Source organism: Carassius gibelio, chromosome B8, assembly GCF_023724105.1.
Source record: "Carassius gibelio isolate Cgi1373 ecotype wild population from Czech Republic chromosome B8, carGib1.2-hapl.c, whole genome shotgun sequence".
NCBI classification, from domain to species: domain Eukaryota; kingdom Metazoa; phylum Chordata; class Actinopteri; order Cypriniformes; family Cyprinidae; genus Carassius; species Carassius gibelio.
In genome coordinates, this window is record NC_068403.1 from 12,572,802 (window position 1) to 12,598,057 (window position 25,256).

At 38.6% G+C, this 25,256-nt stretch overlaps 1 protein-coding gene across 2 annotated transcripts; it reads right to left on the reverse strand.

The window, feature by feature from the left end:
• Positions 1-25,256, reverse strand: si:dkey-70p6.1 (uncharacterized protein LOC570575 homolog). 2 transcript variants are annotated; one of them, XM_052562516.1, is made up of 7 exons: positions 24,867-25,256; positions 10,040-10,261; positions 5,780-5,837; positions 4,519-4,552; positions 3,631-4,205; positions 1,378-1,512; positions 1-1,067 (listed from the first exon to the last, which is right to left on the reverse strand). In XM_052562516.1, exons 2-7 carry the CDS (start codon positions 10,171-10,173, stop codon positions 513-515), a joined length of 1,491 nt encoding a protein of 496 aa, XP_052418476.1. In that variant the 5' UTR covers positions 10,174-10,261; positions 24,867-25,256; the 3' UTR covers positions 1-512. The 2 variants fall into 2 exon arrangements, with proteins under 2 accessions (XP_052418476.1, XP_052418475.1); XM_052562515.1 differs by having other exon boundaries at positions 4,465-4,552; positions 24,867-25,255.

The window sequence follows — 25,256 nt, forward strand, 5'->3', positions numbered from 1 at the left end:
ATTGGCACTGTTATTTACTTGGCAGTCTATGGAACAGTCTCAAGCCTTCAGGTTTTCATCCAAAATATCTTCAATTTTTTTCCGAAGACGAACTGAGCTTTTACGGGTTTGGAACGGCATGTGGGGGAAGTGATTAATGACAAAATGTTCATTTTAGGGGGATTATCCCTTTAAGTACAGCATGTAATGACAAAAAAACAAGAATTTCCTCTATAGGAATGCTACTGTCAGGTGTGATATGTTGTGTCTCTTGTGATATGTCGTGGCTGGTGATTATTTTTCTTCTTCGCTATGGAGCCATATGACTAGGTTGGATTTTCACATAAGCATTCTATCGTTTTGTGCTGCGAGAATACTGACCTTTAACTAGACTTACAAAACTGAATAAATGCACAACTAAAATATATAGCAGTGGCACAATGTGCGTATCCCATTGGGTTAAGACACGCTTACGTGTCCCCATTCAAGATTCAAGACCCAAGAGAGGAAAGTTCCCTTCCCCAGAGCACCCTCTACAGGCCAGTGACATACATCTCCATACCGTCATTAAAAGTAAAGATGGTGGTTGTGCTGGAGTTGGCCGAGCTCTGCTTCAGGTCAGGGATGCTCTCGTACAGGCTCTCCCCGGGAATCAGCATTGTTTTGGCTGGGGGATGCTGCAGTTTAGGGGTCTGCTGGGGGGGTGGAGGAGGTGGCGGTGGTTGTTGCAAAGGTTGCTGGGGTCGCTTCCGTTTGGGCCGCAAGGTGGCACTGGCATTGGGTGGAGGCCTGTCACGCCTCCAGCCTCCCCCACCCTCCATGGTATCGTAAGCCAGTTCTGTTTCCTCAGTGCTGATGGCTTCGTAGCAGTGGTCTTCCATACAGCCAGGTGGCGCTCTTGTGCCTTTGCCCTCCTGCGGGGCCCAAGTTTGGGGTTTGACTACCACACTGAAACCCCCATCACGATCACCGCGGTCACCCCGAGCTAAGGTCCTAAAGCCGCTGATGTCCCTCGTGGAAGTGGGCGAGCCAGGCATGCCTCGCTTCTTTTTGCCCGGTTTGCAGACTTTCGAATACATCTCTGTGATCTACATGATAATAGAGAGATAAACCATAGTAAACATATTCATGAGTGGAAAATCTGTGTATATATCTGATACTCCAAAAGTTTGCTTTTCCAGTTCCCGCTGTCTGATATGCAACAAAAACAATCCGGCCTATTAAGAATACACATTTGTGGGTTTACAGCTGCTTCTGATTAACTAGTGTTTATAGGCAAGGAAGAACTCTGGGATCATTCACAGATTATGTTTTAAGAATGTAGAAGACATTTTGACTGCATAGAATGAGAAATAGAGGATGTGTCTCAGGACTGTGGAAAACGAAATGCACACTCACCCCTGCTGCAGATGCTGCCATATTCTCTCCTGCATGGGAGCTCAGAATACCCATCTGCTTGTGCTGGAAGATGATCTCATCCTCTTCCGGAGGTTTCCATATGTACTGTTCTCCATTTCCCATAAACACTGCCTCCTGATATATTAAAACACAATTGACTAGAATAAATATTAAATGACCTTTTAAGGGTCCATCTTAAACAATATACACTGGAGAATAGAGCTGTGTAGAACAGCATCAACAATGCACTCCCAGGGCACTCCAACGAATGGTTTACCCATAAAATTAATTCTGTCATCATTTACTCACCCTCATGTTGTTTAAAATCAGTAAGACTAAAGGAGCGTTCGAAATGGAAGCTTCAAAAGTGCAAAAGCAGCATGAAAATACCATCAAATTTTCAGTCAACAATATTCAGTCTTCTTGAAGTAAATTTAAGTATTGGTCACTCATAAATGTCACATCGAAGAACTGGATGAGTTCGATTTGTAAGAATTCAGACTGGTTTTGTAAATGAACCGATTTCAATAATTTACTTTTATTATATTGAAAAAATTCACCTTTGATTATGGATTAATAGAAAGTTAGATGATAGTTTGATAAAATATTACACAGACTTACAGAATGCTTTTTAACAGTCAGTTAAAAATTCATCTCCCTGAAAATAAGACTATGTAGCACAATCAGGCTACTGTCCACCCTCTTAATGCCTGCCCTCATGTCTAACCATCTTCTGCATCTGGTGATATTGAGCTCAATGTGTTTCCTCTACTCGGGTTTAAGGGAACAGGCTGATGCTTGCTGTGCATTTTCTTCTCATTGTTATGCAGGAGAAACGGAAGGTGGGCAGTGGGGTGTGTCACAGTGCCATTTTTAAGGCAGGGATTAGCCTATTGTTGTAGCTTCTTTCGTTCACCATAGCAATTCACTGTGTCTTCCATTAGGACTGGCCCATTTTCTGGGTCTCGCTGTTTGCCTGGGTTTTTGAGAGGTTTTACTCCGTGTTTCCGTTGGTTGCATCATCCTCATAGTAAAGCGCCCGTGAGTGTGCAACACCCTGAATGCTGTGGACGGACCACTAAACGCTCGCAAGTATCATTGATTTGGACAGTGTTCTCACTGAGAAAATAATGAAGTACACTTGCAATGTACTTAATTGCAGATCCGCTTTAGTTGCAAGTCCACACTAGTGCTGAAGCACACAAAAATAGGGGAAGCCATTTCCAGCATGCTTCTATTTATAATATGTTCCATTTTAAGACACAATATAAAAGCACAATTGCAAATTACAGTGAGTCGGAGGCTTTTAGTAGTCATGAAAGGACAAATAGTTTCCATCAGCCACAATGTTCTCAAGCACCACAGTAGTGCTTTTTACATTTGTAGCCTCAGCTAAATCCCTGCTGTTGCTATGAAATACTGAATTACACAAACGCTGAATGTATGGAAAGAAGTGCGCCATTCAGAATTGAATTGAAAATACACTTTAAATTACTGTTTAGGAATTACAGAATTTGAATTAAATTTGAATTGAGGCACCAAAGAGGATACAAATTTACATCCAAATTGTAAAGCTCCATGAGCCGGGAATTGAACTTGGGTAGCTCGAAGTGCCATGGCATTATATATCAGTGCACTGCCCAGGATGCTATAGGTGCTGACTATAAGATTGTCATTTTTAACAAAAATGTTTATAAATGATAATCTTTGAATGTCAATCTTGTTTGAAGGTTTTGAAAAAAGTTTTGAAAGCTTTATAGGTCTTATAGATGATAGATAGATCGATTCCACTGGGTACAGTACCTGGTACCTGGAACTTTTTTCAGTACCACCTCGGTTGAGGTTTCAATCGAACCGTACCATTACCAAAACGTGACATGTAAACTCTGCTGATCACGGATTGGCCTGGAGAGAATCGTCACTACCTGCGTCACTGAACTTGTGACACAAACACAACAGAACCGCTAGATTTAAATCAAGAACAGCCAGCAAAGGATCGAACGCAACTATTTTGAATAAGCGCAACTTTATTTAACAACCAAAAAACTGACATTTTCAAATTTCATTGTCTGTTGAGGAAGTACAGTGAGAGCTTGCTGGTGTGACGCGAAATGAAAAAGTTTTTCAGGAGTCGCGGCAGTAGAGGTTGCGCAACCATAACGACGTGAATAATTCCACCCACTCTAAAGACATACTAAGCTGCAGGGGAAAAGCAGTGGAAAAGCATAGATAGATAGATAGATAGATAGATACCTTAGGGAAAGATGGAAGATTGAAGGCCTCCATGTTTTTCCGAGGTATCTTCTGACTGTGTGGATGTGTTGGAGGTTGGGCTGGGTGAGTGGGCGGGGCATGTCGAATGTCCCCACTGCTGTGTCGTTGTTGTCCGAGCCCCTCCTCAGTGTCTGTCCCATTGTCCCTCTTCTGTGCTGCTTTGTCCACTTTCCGGACCTTTCTAATGCAGGCGTACTCCACTGTTTCCTGCGGTTGAGGGGGCGTGTTTACCACTTGGGGGAGGGTCTCTGGCTCTGGAATCCCACTATCCAAGCAGTCCCCATCAGGATCTGGTGGAGCAGGGGTATTAGCAGGGACCGCCGGTGGGGCGGGTGTGTCCGTCTCTCCAGCTCGACCTCCAACACCATAGCGGGTATCCTCAGAACCGCGAGTGGGAGAAGAGCGGCGGCCCACCTCGGCATACGTGTGTTCCCCATCTTCACCAGGGGGGATCTGAGGCAGCTGGCGGCCCTGAGAACGCAGGTCGGAGTTTGAGCGACGGCTAGGAAGTAGGAGTAGATCCATGCTGGCCGGCCGGTTCTTCTTAGAAGATTCTACGGAGAGCAACATGATATAAACTAAAATCTGAGAGACAAAAACATTGGGGTTTTTTCAAAGAGACAAAATAATTGCTCGAAACTGCAGAGGCAAAGGGCAGAAGACACATGCCAATCACTGTAGATATAGATAGATATCTACTAATAGCCCCTATGGAACATAGCTGGTACCATGCTCAGACCTTCCCTCCAAACTGCAGGTATATGTGAGGAACTAGAGACTAAGCTTTAAGAGATGTGATTGTACAGTACATACTCTTGCCATTGCAGTTGAGTCTGTTCATCTCATGAAGCTTGGTGTCTGACTTACTGATGGAGGTCAGCTTGGACTGTCGCAGTATACTCTGAAAACAGATGCACAGATAAACGTCTTAAAATCTATTCAAATAAAGCAGCATAAACAATACAACTAAAATTTCAATTTTCCTATCCAGCCTACATTGGGCATATTGTTGGGTCAAGCGAGTACATGGCAATATTAATGGATTAATGTCTGAAATAATTACTTCTTATTGTCGTATGTTATTTCTATTCTCACTCTCACTGCTTGATATCCAAGGTAAATCATGGTAAAACATCTACGATAAAGTGTCAAGGGATGCTAAAATAGTGAAATCGGCCAAATCCTTTTGTTTTAGATTCAAAGCTTAAGAGATATATTCAAAGTTTAGGTCAGATCTATTTCCAATGAGCCGATTAAGAAGATTAATTAAATTCAGGAGGAGCCTTCAATTTGTTACTTGAAAACTAGTGTTAGGGAAGAATTTAAATCCTGAAACAAAACCATGAACTGCTTGAACTGACATGGAACTGAGCCCACACCTGGGTTCCTTAGAAAATACAGAGAAAAAGATTTAGAAGAATAAGAATGGGTTTCACTCACTAGCAATGAGTACACACGTAATTGTGCATAAAAACCTATGTGTGAATGTTTTCATGCAGAAATTGTGATTTATCAATAAGGTTTCTCTATGAAGATTACTTTAGGTTATCCTTTTTCTCTGCTTATATAAATACAAAAGTTTGGGTTCACTAGGATTTTGTTTTTTTAAGAAATGAATACTTTTAGTCCCCAAGGACATGCTAAATTGCTCAAAAGTGACACCGTAAAGAAATTTAGAATGTTACAGAAGAGTTCTATTTAAAACAAATGTTGTACTTTCCATCTTATTCAAAGAATCCTGAAAAATCTAACATATGTGAAACGTCTGTTTTGAACATATTTTGACATTTTCCAGAGCACCAAATCAGCATGTTAAATGATCATGTGGCACTGAAGACTGCAGTAATGACTGCTGAAAATGTGGATTTAAATAAATCAAAACAAGTTGAGAGTCTTGTTGAGAATGAAAGGCATTTTTGAGAGGCAAACACCAACTGACAGAACTAAACCCAAACTAAACAGAAATAGGTTATATATAGTGTGTGTACATACTAACAGATAATTTGTAACTTATTGGCTGAAGATATGTCTGAGAAATGGCTGTGCTGTGTGCAATTATTAGTGAATGACACCCAATGAGAAAATGGAAAAAAATGCAGCAGACGAGAAGAGACTTAAAAATGCTCACCATGTCCATGAGCCTGTGCTTCCTCTCCTCTCCAGGGCCATTGTGCGTCTTCCCCTTCCTGCAAGACACAATCAGCGAGATTTAAACCAGGCTGTTCCAAATCAAACATTTTAAAACATTAGGTTCAAACTTCAAATGCTCCGTTTATTCAGTGATTTATGAAGACTGAATGCGCTGACTCATTTGAGCCCCTGATTCAATTTACTCTAGTAGCTCCAACTGTTTATCTTGTGCAGAAAGAAAATGCACATTTCAATTTAATTAGGCTACTCGAAGGATTCAAGGCAGCTGATTTTTTATAAACTGTTTCAGTGAAGTCATTTGATCAGAAGTAACCGTGCAAGTGCTTTCAAGATGCACTGTCCTCGAAATGAGTCCAGATTGGCATTTGAAACAACAGACGGCTTTCACTGGATGATTAACAGGCCTTAGTAACTGCGGCGCAACAGTGTTGCCACAAAGAAAATCAATCAAATAATCAACATAATACAATTCAAACACCACTAAAATAGATAAATGGATGCTGAGGATTATTTTCTTCACGAGAAGACAAGTGCACAGTCATGTCTCTTAGTGTTTTAAGAATCTAAACTTGCCTCTCTCACACATACACAGGGCACTAATCCAGACCCACTGCCTGGAATGTTCGGCCAAATTTGACCAGACATCTGTTTATTCTTGAAAAAAACATGTCAGTCGTTCCCTTCTGATTGCTTGCATTTCTTTGATAAGATTACAGGAACAGTGTAGTTATCTGAAATCTGCCATCTAGCAGAGTGAAATTGATACAAAGTAGATTTTGTAAAGTACTAAAGCTGTTTCTGAGATTCTCATGAATCACTGATATTCGTTTTTTAAGACATAACCGAATAAAAAACATTAGTATAATATCACACAAGAACATCTAGCCTTCTGAATTTAAATAAATAAATATATAGTATACACGAATGGCTTCTTAAACCAATTAGTAAATATTCTATGCTGTATATTTCAGATCTAATTAATTTGATAAATGATGTGGAAGGTCCGTGAGGAAGATTGACCATATAAGCATGAATTTAGCCTTGAAAGTAACAGTTCAATCAAATAAAAATTCTGATTTACTATGTAGTTACAATAAATGGGAGATTTCAAGCTTCAGAAATGATGCAAAAGCATCATAAAAGTGGCCCTTAGTACTACTAACACACTATTTCATTGCTTTGCATGACAAAGCACAATTTATAATATTCCCCATCAGTGGTCTGTTTACAGTTGTGCTTCAGGTGTCCCAAGTTTGAATCGACCTTAACCAATGCCATCTCTCTCTTCCCCACCCGCTTCCTGTTAGATTGACACTGTCAAGAAGAATTGCAAAAAAATAGTTTCTAGATGTGCTTTCGTTACCCTACAAATTCCACAAATTGAAAGTGTGTATTGAAAATATGGCCAATGGAAATGTCAATTTTGCAAAAACTCTCGTATATCATAAAAAAAGTTTTCATGCTCGCATAAAGTGGGTTTTTAAGGAAGTTTAATATTTCTTTATTAATTGTTTTTTCTCTGCATTTACAGGTCATCTGGCATACGTCAAAATCACATGGTCATTCTTTAATGCAGTGGTCTCAAACTCAATTCCTGGAGCGCTACAGCTCTGCAGAGTTTAGCTCCAACCAGCCCAAAATCACAGCTACTTGGAAGTTTCTAGTGATACTGAAGACCTTGATTAGTTGGATCAGGTGTGTTTGATTAGGGTTGGAGCTAAACTGTGACGGGAGCCCTTATTTACGCAGCATAGGTCTGCAGTGCATTACGGCGGAGCTGACTGTGGCCATTCTAGTCAATTCTGGTTTTTATACCAGCCTGGCCGAGGCACATTGCAGAAGCAGCTTTCCACACTGCTTTGCTAAAGATAGACACCTATGACTCCTTTCTATTAAAGATCGTGGCTAGTGGCTGCAATAAATGTAAACCTCCCAATATACGTTACTACGCTCTGTGTTTTCAGTGTAGACTACAGGAGCACTGAACCGCATAGAGCGCCCTCTCGCGGCTGTAGACGGTAATGTTTTCTATTGGTTCATTTCTCTTGGTTCATTTCTCTCGGTTCATGTCAAATTAACTGATAAATAAGTCGCACCTGACTGTAAGTTGCAGAACCAGCCAAACTATGAAAAAAAGTGCGACGTATAGTCCGGAAAATACGTTACATAATCTCGCACAAGTTTGCAATCTGTAATGGAAACGCACCTTCTGAGAACTGATTCGTCAACTAATCATTCCAACTGGTTTTGTGAACTGTATCAGCTTTATTAATTTATTAGTGAACTATTGAGTTTACCTTTGACTGTAGTGTTTAGTATTCATTTGCAAGCTATAAATATTTTTTCCAGTAAGTTTGACCTTTAATACCTTTATTAGTATTAATATCTAGTAGGAAAACTGACAATACCTCCAACATCTTCTCTAATTGTTCCATTAATTTTTTTCCTGCAATGTCTTTCTTTTACTGTATTTCCTTCAACCCTTGTTCTTGTCTTTCTTCACCTCCATCTCTCGTTCCTCTAATACCTTTTCTTTGTCCTCCCACTACCAGATGCATCATGTGCTTTGACAAAATGAGACATTAGCATTCACACAGTGTGCTCTGTGCTATCATCAGTGGAACAAGAGAGACAGAGATGGAAAAGAAAAGAAAAACAGCCACTTCCTATTTAAACATCACTGCCATGTCAAAATGACGTCCCCACCATTACGCAGTAAGCATGAAAGTGGCGTGGGTGAACTTCAATGACATTTTTGAATAAGCTCTATTAAAGGCCTTAGTGACAGTGACGGGTGAAGACAGGTGATCTCTGGCTTTCATCCTGGAACACACACACGGCAGCAGTGGGATATGTAGCTTCATATTAAAGGAGCATTTACTGAGATGTTAACAATATGAAGATTCCAGTGCAAAGCACACTGTTACAAGTATGGGAATACTAGCTCAGTGTGAACATGCTAGTCAAAATCTCTGCCAATAGATGCCATTTTTTCTCAATTGAGAAATACTGTACTAAAGTAAAGCCTGTCTCAGAAGTTAAGATCTACAAATTTTATAATTTATTGAATGCAATGGGCTGGGAGAAAAAAATGTCTTTAGCACAGAATGAAAATACATAAAATATTGTCAACTGTATACAGAATTCCAAGAAAACCTCAGTGGTGTTTGCCTGTGCAAAACTCATAGAGTGTTATGGGAGTTTTTCAGGGTGTTCCTATGCGTTTGCGATGGTGTTCTGAGAGTTTAGCACTTTTTTGTGCAGTTGTTAGTGTTCTGAGAGAATGCCTATTAAAAAAAGACTTCTGCATATTAACTTAAAATATTGATAAAATATATGTCATATTTTATCCTAGGTATTATCCTCAATTTGAGTGTTATTTGTATATGTACACTACTGTTTAAAAGTTTATGGTCAGTAAGATTAGTTTTTATTAAAGACAAACTACATTTGTTTTACAAATCAATTATGTTCTTTTGAATTTCTATTCATCAAAGAATCCTGAAAAACACAGTGTCCACAAAAAATATAAATAAAAAAATGTTTTTTGTATTGATAATAAGAACTGATCCTTAAGCTCCAGATCAGCTTATTAGAATGGTTTCTGAAAGATCATTACTGAAGACTGGAGTAATGATTTGTCAAAATTCATCTTTGCCATATAGATGATGAATTACATTTTAAAATACATACAAATTTAAAAATGTAATAATACTTAACAATATAATTTACTGTACTTTACAGTGAACATAAGAGACTTCTTTCAGAAACATTCAAAAAAAAAAAAAAAAACAGACCATAAACTTCTGAACGGTAGTGTATGAAACAGCAAAATTATCAATATTATATTTATGAGTTTACCGGAGTGTTGGTATGTTGTTGATTTCTGTGGTGTTGTTGTTGGAGGGGGGGGGGCGGTGAATACTTATGCATTTTTAGATGATTTCTATTAATATTGGGGTTAATCCTTCAGGGTAAGTCTATGGAAGTCTTTCGCCAATTTGACCTGTTTCGTATTTTTTGTACACCAGGAAAAATCGTAAGCCTCTCATCAATGAGCTGCATGATTAAAGGTTTTTATGTCTGCAACACAAAAGCAGGATGAGTTATGCATTTAAGGTTTGGGGTTTAAACAAGAAGAATATGAATCTAAATAAATTAACCATCAAAGAAACTCCAACCAACCAAAGAGGGCAAGCAGTATAAATGAGCAAATGTGCTTGTGTTTGCAACTCACCTCTGGCAGCCCACACATAGCACGACGATGAGGATGGTGACAACGAAGGCTGAGGCGGCGGCGATGGCCCCCAGCAGCAGTACTTTGCCGTAGGGATGAGCAGAGAAGTTCACCCCGTCCTGCATGGAGGCCATGTGGAAGTGCCAACACACACACTTTCACGCTCGCCCTCACACACGCACACACATATGCACGCACACTCTCAAACACCGCCCACAAGATCTGAAAGAGAAAAGTGAAGGTGCTAGAATTAGTTCCTTTGCTTTGTTAAACGAGCCTTTTCACCCATCAGATGGATAACAAAAGCGAATCATACTTCCATTCCTCCCTGCAGCCATTCTCTAAAGTGTGAATGAATGACAGAGAAAGAGAGAGTCTCCCCAACACTTTCTCTTGTTCTCTCTCTGTCCCGCTCTTGTACTTTTAGTTTGTCTTTCTCCTTATGTGTGTCTCCTGCAGGTCTCTCTCTCTTCTCTCCCACTGTGTGTCATTTTCTGCCCACTGACTGTCACTCAGCGTTTGTGTGGAATCATTTGTTTCTGACTGGGGGGCATTTTTCACTTTTCATGCAAAGATTCATGAGCATCAGGTACCTCACCTGTCTGTCGCTGCGAACAAAATGACAGTAAATGCAGTTGCTGAAAGGCTGAGCTTTCACATTTCACTTTAAAGCCCCTTTCTTAACAGTTGCACTGCTAGGAAAAAACACTATATTTTGCTTTCTAGATGACAGTACACTCATGGCCAACTGTTAAATGACATTGTTTTTAAGAACACTTGATTTAGTAGACTAACATTAGATGACTAAAATATTAGCAGGGTCCCATTATAGTAAGCTCACACTGAAAGTGTTGTGGGGCCCAGGGGTCAAAGTGTTCAGCTACTGCTAAATGCGCCAGGGGCCAATGTGGTCAGCTTGTGCCTGATTGTTAAACTTCATCTGACAGAGTCAGGACACACAGCTTGAGGCTTTGGAGGCCCCTGGCAATCCATGATGAGCATGTAGAAACTAATGGCAACAATGTCCAACCTCCTACTGTGCATCTTAATGTGCCAAGCTTGAATTAGCAGAGAAATTAACATGAACACACATTTGCTACATTGCAATAAAGTATTATGCATTACAATCTGAAATTCTATAAATGTTTTACGCATTACATATACAAACATATATATATATATATATATATATATATATATATATATATATATAGAGAGAGAGAGAGAGAGAGAGATAGATAGATATATATATATATATATATATATATATATATATATATATATATATGCACACACACACATTATGTACCTTTAATACTGAATAGATTATAATAAATCATTTAGAATTTTTTACATACAAACACATACATATGCTCTTCTTGTTTCTATAAGGGACATCGCTGATGACTGTGCAGGAATAGCTGGAACAGCTGCATTGAATTGAACCCATGTGAAGCAAATGTAGTACAGTCTACTTGATTACATTATTGCGTACACTTCTCCGATTGTCCAATGTTCTCCATTACATCAGAAATCTTCTGAATGGGCCAATGCATTTGAAAGGAGAACAAGTAAATGGTAAATGGACTGCATTTATATAGCGCTTTCAACAGACCACATGGTCATCCAAGTACTGAATTGTTCAGTCACCTTTTGTTTGCACACACAATCCAGCCTTTATTTTTCAACGTGAAGACTTGTACAGCTAGTGGCGGTACAAGGAATTCGATGGCTTTTTCTGTCTTACACCTTGCAGGCATCATGCATGAGATGAAGTATGTGGATTTTGTCAGATAAGGAATTAGCCCTGTTTTAATTGTTTGGGCTCTTGGTTTAGAACTATCAAAGGGAAGTGAGTCATGATAAGAGCTAAAAATACTTCACAAGCAAACAACAGCAAGTGTTGAAATACCAGGACAATGCTAGGGGAAAAATCTCTTCTATTGTGTCTTGCTCTTTGTCAGTCTGAAACACGGTCTTTTTACTACAATGGTTGTCAGAAGAATAGTGCGCATGCATACTTGCCCTGAGTTGCACTTGAATTCCTGGTGACCTCTTTTAAACTGTATACGGGTCTCTTGAGTATGCATCAATGAAAGAACATGCCTGAAGATTAATGAATGGATCCATCATTCACTGACTCCCTGTTTATACACAGAAAACAGAGACTGTGTTTGTCAAATGCTGCCAGCTCAATAAGGAAAACTGCTGTGTTAGGCTAAGGCATGTATCCAGACATTCCAGATATTTTGGAATATTATAATAGGATCCCAACTGGAGCCAAATAAATCCTAATTTAATCACTCTGACCAGAACAAACTAGTCATGATTGTTTGAGCTTATTTATTTAATTGCTTTAAATAAATAAACACTGGGGGATAAAAAAAAACCTTCATTAATGTGCACATATGCTTAGAGTAACCTGATGTAGTGTTGTTGGTATAGGCTAGCACCATATCTCCCAACATTTTTGTGTATTTAGTGTTAATGAAGCTATCGCTGTCTCTCACCTTCACTTTCTCCATCTTTCCATCCCAACTCTTGTGGTGCATCATGGTTTTAATGATCTGTTTAAATGGGATCTCCTCAGTGGGTGAGCAGGGACACAGTTTTAGGTGTTTGCAGCTTGGTTTCTGAACAGCTTGAGTCCTTCATGTGGTTCCTTTTGAATTCTCACGCACATTTTAACCGACTAAAGGTGTGATCACATTTACCGGTCTGCAAATTAATTCAGTCTTTTCAACAGACTTTAGTCAGTGTAGTGCCATATTGAATTTTTGACAGGATGAAAACAAGGCAATGAGGGATAAAAGTACACTCACAGTGTGTTCAGTGGATTATACTGTTGCCAATTGTTTAGCTGATGAATCATCTGTCCAAAAAAGCTTTCAGAAAAAAACCTCCATAAAACAGTATTGACAATTATTTTTACATGATCTAAGACACAGTGCAAGAAAGACTGAAAGCCTATCCCTCACAGCCTTGTTAACATCCGTTTTCAGTTAAATATGGTGCCTTCCCTGATTTCATGTAAGAATCCACATAGTCTGCAATTTCTTGTGAGGACAAAGATTTCCCAATGCAGATTTGGCAGGTTTGCTACACTGGGCTGTTGACCAGCAGAAATCTGCTTGGTTTGAATGTGACTCATTTAAGAGCTGTGCTCCATACATCATTGCACTACTGACAATAATGGATCTTATTTTGTCAGCAATTTTGCTGAAACATGGCAAATGTGACTGTGCTTTAACTGATTAGTTGGTTGGTTCAAAGGGTCAAGGTTTGGCATTTAAAACAACTAATAATAGGTATTCTGAGGTAATAGAGTTTTTCAAGGAACATATCCATTGCTAATATTCAATCATAGAATAAGAGATGTTTTACTCAAAATTTGTCCCCAAGTGCCCAAGGCATATTTCAAATCTCATTATTGGCAATGACATTCTTCTCATATCTTTAATGCCTACAGAAAAATTAAATGCAAAACAACTGAAAGCTTCTCTCTTTCTCTAGATTGCCTGTTTTTAACACAATTTGAATTACTCAAAATAAACAGACATGGATATTGAAACGCTAAATACCGTAATAAATCCAACTGTGATTTTAATAGGAGGTGAATCTAAATTTTGCTCATGAGCTGCTTATTCAGGTTGCAGTGGTATGACAGAATTTGCTGGTGGCAGCCTAACGGCTTATGAATTGAGCTTTCTTGGTTTCTAGTTTCCAAATCACCTTTGAAAGTACCTGATGAACGGCAGAGTTACAAAAATCATCATCTCCATAATGCCCTTCAGCCACAGAGCACTATCCTAACTAGGTCTGATGCAAACAGTTTTCACTGTCTGTCTGCATTGAACATGAAACTGCTTTGCATTGTGAGACAATCACAATCAATCAGGACATAACTGATGTGCAGTAAAGTGTGACAATGAGCTTAATTTTCTCCATAGGATAATTATTTTATTAACGATAATGTATAAACCTCTAACAGACCTGTTGTGAGCTCTGAGGTTGTTAATTGTTGGCATATGCTTTTGTTGAAGCCATCTGTTTGCATTATTTGCACTTTTTTAGAAAAAAGGAAAATGTGGAGGAAAAATTACATTACCCAAGATTCTGTGCAAAACGATTCCACCAATCAATCAGAGAGTTGCAGCCAGCAAACTGACAAAATCCCTACGTCCTCAGAATACTTTAATATTTATATATTTTTTGCATATTTTGTAATAAACTTAAAATGTAGCTACTGTTTCTATAGATAAAATTACATTTAAATGAATAGTTTTATATTTCACAAATTTTCATTTTTTTTATCGAACTGTTATGCGCAATGCTTCATGGGATTGGTAGTTCTTTCCTTCACTAAACCTGTAGTGTCTTATACTTTTGTGTCCAGTTTTTTTTTTTTAAATAAAAGTTTAAATAAAAGTTTGTATTGTTGTAATTTACCCTGGTTCATGGCTTATAATGCTATTACAAAGACTTTTTTAAAACCCTATGGTAAAAATGAATGAAAAAAAATACTTCTACAGTACCAACCAACGCCGCAGTAAATGTGGACTGGCGCATAAAGATCTCTGTATGAGCAGGAAGAATTTGGACCAATGAGATGTCACAGTGGGCGGGGCTTGCCAGCTTGATGCAGCAAAAATACACACCAAACACTCATCAAAATATCCTGTCACACCATGTTTGTAGCTAGGACAAAAAAAAAATTATTGAAGAGTTTTGTCATGATTCAGATATAAAGAATTTGCTAAATGTCAACTATTTACACAAAAGCAAAACAATCCTTCATATTGCAAACTTGTATGTTGTCCTGTGTGCTTAGGGGAAAGAAGGGGCGAGGACAATGCTGAAACCAGCACTCCATCAGGGATTGTTCTGTCATGAGCACATCATTAGTCTGAGGCCAGATGGAGCTTGATGTGACTGTTTCACCCCACTGAATGGCCGAATCACATGTTACTCCTACTGATTTGTGAAGTCATTCCCTATAATGATGTTTTTCATTCAGAGACCAAGGCAAGCGTGAGCTGGGTGAATAAAATAGTCCCAGTCACTGTCAGCAGGTGCTGTTTAGCACATGTGAATATGTGACTAAACTAGACTGTTACATAAACCCAATCAAAGGTATTATAGATGCTAAAATTTCTGACATATTGCCATATTCTTCACCTACAGAACATGAGCTGAATTTCAGTGTGATTTATGGCTAACTACATTGAGTCTTTCCATTAATAACAGCCATCAATTATAAAAAAAAAATTTTTCTAGTCTGCAACTAAGACGGCACTATTACTGCGGTTTAATCAATACATGTTGGTTTGCTCCTGTCTTAAGTGGGCGGTTCTTGGCCAGAATAAGCTGCAATGTGGACCAGAGCTAATGTTGTTTATGAGACTCAGGCTCTTTTAGTCAGTTCAGAAACATATATATGCACACACATATGTGATCTGTCAAAGTTCAAATACAACTATCTCTCAAAAATAGTACAGTTAATCTTCCATCACACTTTCTGGACCAAGTCGAACTTGGCAAGTGTGAGGAGTTTGTGGCTAAATCTACATCTTGTCTTCGCTGGGCTAATTAAACAGTAAAGAGATTGTTTCCGGTGTAATTACACAGATACTGTTTGGGAAGAAGCAGAGCCTGTCTCTGATACTGAGTCCCTGTCTTTATTCTCAGACTGATTAATTTGCCTTTCTGAAAACCAACTCATTAGAGCAAGACAAAATCCTATTTAATTGGTCAAATCAGCTAATGCTGCGCTATTTTTTAGGATACCCAAGACAATCCCCTTAAAATGATTACCATTTCAGATTTAAATAATGTGACCAAGCAAAACGAAAACATCCTGTTCACTCTTAATTGGAGACTTTCAGTCCACCACACATTTTTTAAATGAAACACTGAAACAACCCCTCTAGACTTGAATGCTACTAACAGAAGTCTTGGTCTATTAGTACAAGAAATTATTACATACAAACAACTTCATGACTAAAGTATAATTGAATTTAGCCAGTAAAAATGTGTAACATGTTTTTAAAAACTTATAATGAATACAGATTATATATATAATTAGAGATGCAGCAATATTAAAATTCTGGCTGATACTGACCTGTGTAACTTTCAAATCATAAATATTTATATAGTAGGCCTACATAATCATTTTCATGATATAGCAGACAATTATTGCAGGTACGATGTTGGATTGTGTCTCAACGCCTGGAAATTAGATCCAGACTTTGTACAAGATCCCATCAGAAGATATCAGTTTTGTCTGGTATCCAAAACCAGCTTGCAGAGTTTTGGCTGAGACCAAAACCAGCTCACTAAAAGTCTTCTATCTGACTGAGAGGTTGACAGAAGACGCTGTGAAGCCACAGAATGCAGGAGATGAAATGACGAACAGGGTTTATTGATTAAAGTCTGAATTTCTGAACGTAACAGACAGCAATTGTATTATTTTGTCTAAATTAATAAAAATAAAACATCAAAAACTATGTGATATCTAAAAAAAACTGGTTGTACAAACAATTTTCACTCAGAAATTAGGCCTACTAGTAAATTTTAAATATACTCATCAATGAATAATAATAAAAATAAAAAAAAATTAATATTGGTGAATATAAAACATCTATAATGTAATGAATTATTAACAGTATTTATGTTGAGGAAATATCCTTATTGAGACTAGTTTATTTATGATATATATGATATATAGCAGGGGCTATGCTAACCAGCCAAACACATCCAACATACTTAAAGGGATAGTTCACCTAAAAATGAAAATGTTGTCATAATTTACTCACCCTCATGTGGTTCTTTTTTAGGAATGGTGGTAATCAAACTTTCATAGTAATTATTTCCCTACACCTGTTTGATTCTTCTAATTATCTTATTTATTGAAATGAAACATATAAAGTTTCGGAACGACACGAGAGTGAGTAAATGATGACAAAATTATTTTCGGTAAACTGTACCTTTAATACACTTATACAAATCCAATGATTAAACTACTGCTCCCTAGCGGTTGTTGAATGCAATTGCAGAAATGCAATATCAAACAACAAAAGCTTACAGGTCTCTCGAGTCCTCCACGAAGCCTCAGCATGTCCAGACTCCAGTCACTTCAGGTCAAAAGCACATGATTAATATTTTTTTATTTAATATTTATCTCTGTATTTCATTTATTTTATGGGTTGCATGTGTGTGAAATGAATCTTGTTTCTTAAGAAAAAAAAAAACTATGGCAGGTCTCCATCTCCATGTCAGATACCTGCTTCTTTTTTCCAGTCAATTACTTCCCCAGAGAAATAAAGAGCATGTCAGTTTGTAAGGAGTTCAGGAACAGGGTAGAAGAAAGAGTAACAGAGAGAGATTGGGGAATGGCATGTTTTAATTACTCTGAAGCCCTAGATTTCAGAGAGAAACTGGCACGTCCCCCCAAACCCCCGAGACATGACTCTCTCGCCTCCTCCCCCTCTTGTTTTTCCCCTTTTCACTCTTTTCCTTCTCTTTCTGTCCATTCTACATCAGCATGAATGGGGAATGGGTATAAGATGAGACGTATAGGCTACACTGCAAAAATTATAACAACAAATTAATATAATCTAACAAAAAAAAAAATTCGAATAACCGTTCATATGCTGTATTCATAACTGTAGTGGGCAAATTACTATCAGCTCTTTCAATGGAAGTTGTGACCGCATCGCACTCCACTCAACTTCTGTCACTGACGTTCGGGTCATCAGAAATCAACAACTCTCTCTGAAAATGAATGACTTCCTGCTGCTTTGTTGGTGTAAATCTCTGTATGTGTGAACAGCCCTGAAGTCTCCTCTGAGAAGCATGTAAGCGTGAGGGATGTACTGTAAATGATTTATTCGCAAACAAGCAGTAAAACAGGGTGTCCTCTGTCATCTTTTCTTGAGTTTAAAACAAACACATCCTAAAAGCCAAACTCCTCAGCGCTAACTTTACATTACTGCTTTGTTCTAAGATTATAACTTGTTAAAGAAGTAAGAATAATTGACTGTTGATACTATTAGTTACAGCTGTACTGCTACTATTTCATCCTACAGCACTAACAGCTAATGCTTCAGAGAACAGCTGCAGTGTGTGTCCATATTTACAGCTTCACTGTCCACTGGACTGCCTGTCTTGTATTTGTCTGTTACATGTTTTGATATCTGTTCTGCACTGTGGCTCTAGGGGTCACTGTATTTTGTTTTGTCTCCTACCAAGAGGAAGAGAAATAACAATTACTTTTGGTTAGTAAGAATAAAAATGAAGAAAAATATCCAATTGAGGGAGTCATATATAATGATCAAACTTAAGGGTCAGCTGTTTCGACCTGGAGCAGTAAGCAACCTCCTAGTAACCATCTAAAGGTTCCCTAAGAACCACCCAGTACACCCTTTTAACCATATAGCATTTGAAAAAAAAAAAACACAAAAAAAAAAACTCATAATATATTAGCAACACATTAGCAACATACATCTTTCTTCCTTCAGTCGAAAAGAAATTAAGATTTTTAAGGAAAACATTCCAGGATTTTTCTCCATATAGTGGACTTCAATTTTGGCCAACGGGTTGAAGGTCCAAACTGCATTTGTAATGCGGGTTCAAAGGGCTCTACACGGTCCCAGCTGAGGAATAAGGGTCTTATCTAGCAAAACAATTTCATTTTCTAAAAAATAAGCACATTTATATACTTTTCTAGCATTAATTTACAACCATGCGAATGTGTGTCTTCATGCATTATGTAATCACGCTGGAAAAGTCACACACGGTTAGTTCCGAAACCTTCATTTGTTTTTGACTTAAAAAAGAAAGACAAGAACATCTTGGATGACATAAGGGTGAGTAAATTATCAGGAAATTGTTTTGTTTTTTAACAGTGAACTAATCTTTTAAACCAACATCATATTTAACTCAGTTTAAATAAATAAAAATAAAAACAAAACCTCTTCATCCATTCGTTAAATGTAATGTTTCACCAAATTATATTATTTGTTTCTTAAGCATTGTTTTTATAATGTTATTATTTATATAGCCTACTAATAGTATTTGTGATTTTGATTTTTTTTTTCTTATATGATTTTAAAAACCTGTTCAATTAATTAGAAAAAATGTGCAAAAGCCTCTGAACTGTAAGAGAAACTAAACACAATGACTCAAAATACCACATTTTAAGGTCACCAGAGATTCCTGGCCTCACGACCTTTGTTTGGAAGAGACAAGGACCGCTTGACCTCTCGCTAAGAGGCTGTTGAAATGTAGTTTTGTTAGTAGCTGAATCATACTGGTTTGATCAGAAAGGGTCTCTTCCACACGACATAACTCTCAAGGCAAGTCAGCAAACATTCACCCTCACAATCTGTAACTATAGGTGATTTAATTGGGGAAAATTATTAGGATTTGGTTTCAAATGCTCTTCTGGAAGATATTGCGGGTCTAAAAGCCCTGCAGACACAGACATGGATATGCACACACACATATGTTCAAGGTCAGATATAGGCTGTATGTTTCCTCCTGTGAGAAGCTATGACCAATCATCTGCTCCACGATAAGGCTGAGAGAAGGAACTCCTCTACAGTTCACAGTATCATCAGGCAGAGCCTCACGTTTAATGGATGTCTGCCTGCAGGGCCTTATCACACCGTCACAGACCTACAGCAAATCTCTGACGCTTCTCTGAAAATCTGAAGGCTCTGTTCACTTTGTAGGCCACCCCAGGATAAACAAGAGGTTCAGGAAATTGAGTACAGCAGAACCACATTTCAGATGTGACAAAACAAGGTGTGTGATTCATGTAAGAGGTTTCCAGAACAGAAGAACTGAACATAATGCTTTTCTAAAAGATTACATTTGACAGTTGTCAATTTTAAAGATGAACTTATGTATTACAACCTGTTATAACAGAGATTCAAACCAGTTCAGACTTCTTGCCTCTTTGTACAAAAAATAAATCAATCTAAATATAAAATAGTTATTTACCCCTCCGGACTCCAAACTCCAAATGCTCATAGTTGGGACTTCATATCTGTTCCAGTCTCCACCAATCAACAGGAAGCTCATATTACTGAGCAGTTTGGCCCTGATGGTCTGATTCTCTGCAGCCACTCTCACAAACTCACACACTTGACACACTCTGAACCTTCATCTCTCTTGTACGACAGGTACATTGACAAGCCTTCCCTCTACACAAGAAATGGTGATTTAATTCATTCCAGTGAATAAATTAAATCACCAACACTAAATCATTGGATTTTTCTAAATCCGTTCATAAAAAGGTTCATTCAGATTTGTAGCCAGCAGGTGTCAACCAGGGGTTTGTGTTATGAGTCAGGCCTAGTTCTACAGGGATTTCTGCTATAGCACCCTCAAACGAAATCAGTAGAACCCTCAGTTAAAGCTGTAATAATGGCATTTTATTGCAGATTTGACAAACTATACAGTGCATTATGGTCTGCACTCTGGATACCGATCTCCATTTCAAATTGTTTTTGCTGTGTTGAGCAATGTAGCCAATCACAGACATATCTGTTGATTTCTTGAATCAGACGCATTTAAGTTAGAATCCACTCAATGCTCAGATCCTTAGAGTTTTTGTTGAGTTATTGTGTTCAGCACGAATCATCTCATTATCACGAATTGTAGACGCAACAGACTATCTTTGTGAGAATGCTATAAACTGAAGATGACTGACAGCGTTTTAGTAATTATGAACAGACACCACTAATATATATATACAGGTGCTGGTCATATAATTAGAATATCATCAAAAAGTTGATTTATTTCACTAGTTCCATTCGAAAAGTGAAACTTGTATATTATATCCATTCATTACACACAGACTGATATATTTCAAATGTTTATTTCTATTAATTTTGATGATTATAACTAACAACTAAGGAAAATCCCAAATTCAGTATCTCAGAAAATTTGAATATTGTGAAAATATTGAAGACATGGTCTCTCAGTCAAGTTCTGTACAATCATGGGGAAGACTGCTGACTTGACCGTTGTCCAAAAGACGACCACAAACACCTTGCACAAGGAGGGCAAGACACAAAAGTCATTGCAAAAGATGCTGGCTGTTCACAGAGCTCTGTGTCTAAGCACATTAATAGAGTGGCGAAGGGACGGAAAAGATGTAGTAGAAAAAAAGTGTACAAGCAATAGGGATAACTGCATCCTGGAGAGGATTGTAAAACAAAGCCCATTCAAAAATGTGGGGGAGATTCAAAGAGCACAAAGAGTGGACTGCAGCTGGAGTCAGTGCTTCAAGAACCACTACCCCACAGACTTATGCAAGAAATGGGTTTCAGGCTTCATGCTTCCTGCTGCTGACCAACTTTATGGAGATGCAGATTTAATTTTCCAACAGGACTTGGCACCTGCACACAGTGCCAAAGCTACCAGTCCCTGGTTTAAGAACCATGGTATCCCTGTTCTTAATTGGCCAGCAAACGCACCTGACCTTAACCCAATAGAAAATCTATGGGGTATTGTGAAGAAGAAGATGCGATATGCCAGACCCAAGAATGCAGAAGAGCTGAAGGCTACTATCAGAGCAACCTGAGCTCTCATAACACCTGAGCAGTGCCACAGACTGATCGACTCCATGCCACGCTGCATTGCTGCAGTAATTCAGACAAAAGGAGCCCCAACGAAGTATTTAGTGCAGTACATGCTCATTCTTTTTATGTTGCATACTTTTCAGTTGGCCAAGATTTATAAAAATACTTTCTTTGTATTGGTCTTAAGTAATATTCAAATTTTCTGAGAAACTGAATTTGGGATTTTCCTTAGTTGTCAGTTATAATCATCAAAATTAAAAGAAATAAACATTTGAAATATATCAGTCTGTGTTTAATGAATGAATATAATATACAAGTTTCATTTTTTGAATGGAATTAGTGAAATAAATAAACTTTTTGATGATATTCTAACTATATGACCAGCACCTGTATACATCTTATATATTAAAGCACCCTCTGTGATTTGATTCTGGAGCAGGGCCTGTTATGAGTAAATCAATGAAACATTTAGTTACGGAAAAATCACCTTTGTGACCGAAAGGCTATGCTTTATTAAAATTTGTGTCTAAAAATTTACTTAGATACCCCAGAAAGAGTTCTGAATCCTTTATATGGCTTTTCTGAATGATAATGATTCACATTAACACATTTACGAAAAAAGTTCAGAACTGAGATGATCTGATTCAAAACGGCAAATTGTTCAGTATAGGAGGCGTGTTCATTCAGTAAATTTGAACAATGATATGCTCTTTTTCACAAGCCGCACTCGAATGCTATTGGCTAGTATTGTAGTCAGTCAGGAATGCTGTCACGCACTAAAGGCTGATTTATACTTCTGCATCGGACATACGCCGTAGCCTCTACACTGTAGGCTGTGCGTTGGTTTTCATTTATACTTCTCCGTCGTTGTCCGCATCTATGTGCAGAATACATGCAAACCACTAGTCTGCAGTGTCCATGGGCATGTTACTTGTGTAACCCGCAGACCATGGCAAAAGCCAAAGAAGCAGCTTGTCGGAGAAGCGTCAGTAGTGACGGCAGCAAATAAATGTCAAAGAACAGATAATTTATTTAAAATGACAAAAAAAGAGATGACAATGGAAGAGCACAAGATGGCATTTTTTCAATCTCCACAAGGACTTGTAACATACCATGACAGAAAAACTATTTGTCACGAACAACAAAGTGATGTCATCATACATTTTATAATAAATGTTAAGACACTTGTTCTTTGCTTTGTTTTACTTTAAATAAGAAGGTTAAAATGTAAAGTGCAAAACACACACACAAAACTCAAATACATATAGAGGGAGGGGTACTAGCAGACCAACCACAGCCCTTACGGTCAGTGTAGATTTGACGTGCAGACATTTTTGAAGAGGTGCACGTGAGGCTACGTCATAGCCTGCAAGTACTACAGACAATCTACAATGTAGCTACAGCATAGTTTCGACACAGAAGTATAAATCAGCCTTAAGAAATCAAGTTAAAGTGGTGGTCTAATGCTGTTTCATGCATTCAGAGTTATTTAAACTATTAAACAGTTGGATTCTCATTTTAAGCATGGCCAAAGTTTCCAGATTTGAACATATAACAGAGTATTTTTGTGGCAAACACACAATTCTGAGCTTCTTACAAGTTTCGGAAAGTTTTTTTCAACTGTGTCTCTTCATTGCGTAATGAAGAGTGGAATTCCTTATATGGGCATTTCTCCCAGAAGAGCACGCACATGAACACATGTCGACTCGCCCGGGAAGAATGTCTCCAAAGAAGTTTGTTTTTGTTTGTAAGGGAAAGATAACCTTGTTCAGCTTCCCAAAGAAAACAGCATTACATAAACAGTGGATTCAGTTAGTTTTTTTCGGGGCAGCAACAGAGTTTCGCAAGTGTGTTTGTTCGAGTTCGAGGCTGGATTTACACATCGTTTGATAATGATAGTTGCAGCGGTCCCAGCTATATAAGATCCCGGTCATGATTCGGAACTGCAGACAGTAAGTGAAACTGGATCAAATGTCAAGTGCTCGCAGTCACAACCCTCTAGCTCTGCCCACGGCGCAGCTCCAGAAGCGCCGGCTTTTTTCGGCGAGAATCGGCAACCTGTATCTTTCCTTTATAAATATGATCAAACTAAAGACTTTTGGGAGATATGAAGGATGCAATATTGCTTTATAGATACTCAAGATTAAAATGAGATTGGGTGAAACTGTCTGTGTGTAAGGTCACCTTTAACAAAATGAATCAGTGGATGGTATATAAGGGTAGCTAAACTAACAGTTCATTCACTTAGAACATTCACGAAAGAAATACAGGCTATATGAAATGATTCAAAGTCATTAGTGCTCTGTTTAGACTTTTACATTTTATCTGGCAAGAACGACAATAAATCTCTACGTGTGCCGCCCTAACCTGTTCAGTGCGTTTATTGACTCGTCTCGTGTCCAAATTATACATCATCATTGAAGTACTGCGCCTTTTTTTTCAGACAGGAGCTCAATCTGCTTTTACTGCGGCGGTTGAATCAGATATTATGAGACATACAACAGGTTAGCAGAATAGATTTTGACCCGGCCTGGCCGGTATGAATTTTAAAACGTAAATGAAATGATAGGCTAATGTATTTGTCAAGTATGCCAGTTTAAACACAATTTTTTTCCCGGCTCACATATTTGATGTGTAGCGCGAATGCATGATATGTTATGGCCCGCAGCGGTCGACCTCTTATTTAACACGAGTAATTCGTTGCTCCCGTGGGTATTGTCCCGCCAATCCCCGCTGCACTCTGGAAATAATCTCGCAAGATTAAACTGGAATTGCACGCGCAGTGCAGGCGCGTCCTCGAGGCCAGCTCCCACAGCAGACGGCAAGGTTTCAATCGAAATCCCTTTTAATTGAGGGGAAACAAATAAACGAGAGGCAGTGTCACTGTTCTCTTAATTGATTCCATAATTCACGGTATCAAATGTGATATCGAGGAGTGCTGGTTTCCGCTGAGTGAGAGAGTGTGCCAAAACCTGCTTATAAATCGTTTAATTAAGCGTCGAATCACAAAGGGTAATGCGGCTACACTGAAGCTGATGCACACGTGTCGTCTGATTTATATGATGCGAGTCATTAATCTTATATTACCGGACGCGTAATGCTCCAACATCCAGCAGCAAACGATCATGTTATACATTCTGCTATGCGTTTAATACAGGATTCCGTTGTGTGGTCAGCACGTAGACAGAAGTGCATGCCAGTGAGACGCGTATACAGATGCTGCTGAAGATACTCACTCAGTTTAAGGATTCTGGGGGCGCGTCGCCGTGCAGCGTCCACCTCGCTGCACTCTCTCTGCTGCTGCTGAAACGTCTGGCTTCTGTTCAGACCCCGTAAGCATAATCAATAACCTGCGTTGAGCCTAGTTTCATATGTTAGGGAGGACATGTGTGCGGTATGGTATCTGGCGTCCTCAGCGCAACCTCTGACTATCCCCATTGTTCCTGTGCATGCCGCGTCGCTCACAAGGCGAAAGGTGCAAACTCACAGCTGGGTTATTCCAAGTCTAGGCTCGTTGTGATATCAAGACCACGTCACGAGACACGACTGCCTCCGTTGAGCCTCTGAGCCTCCTCAAGCCTCAATCCTGTCTCGAACATCGGCGACAGTACCATATGACACCGGTA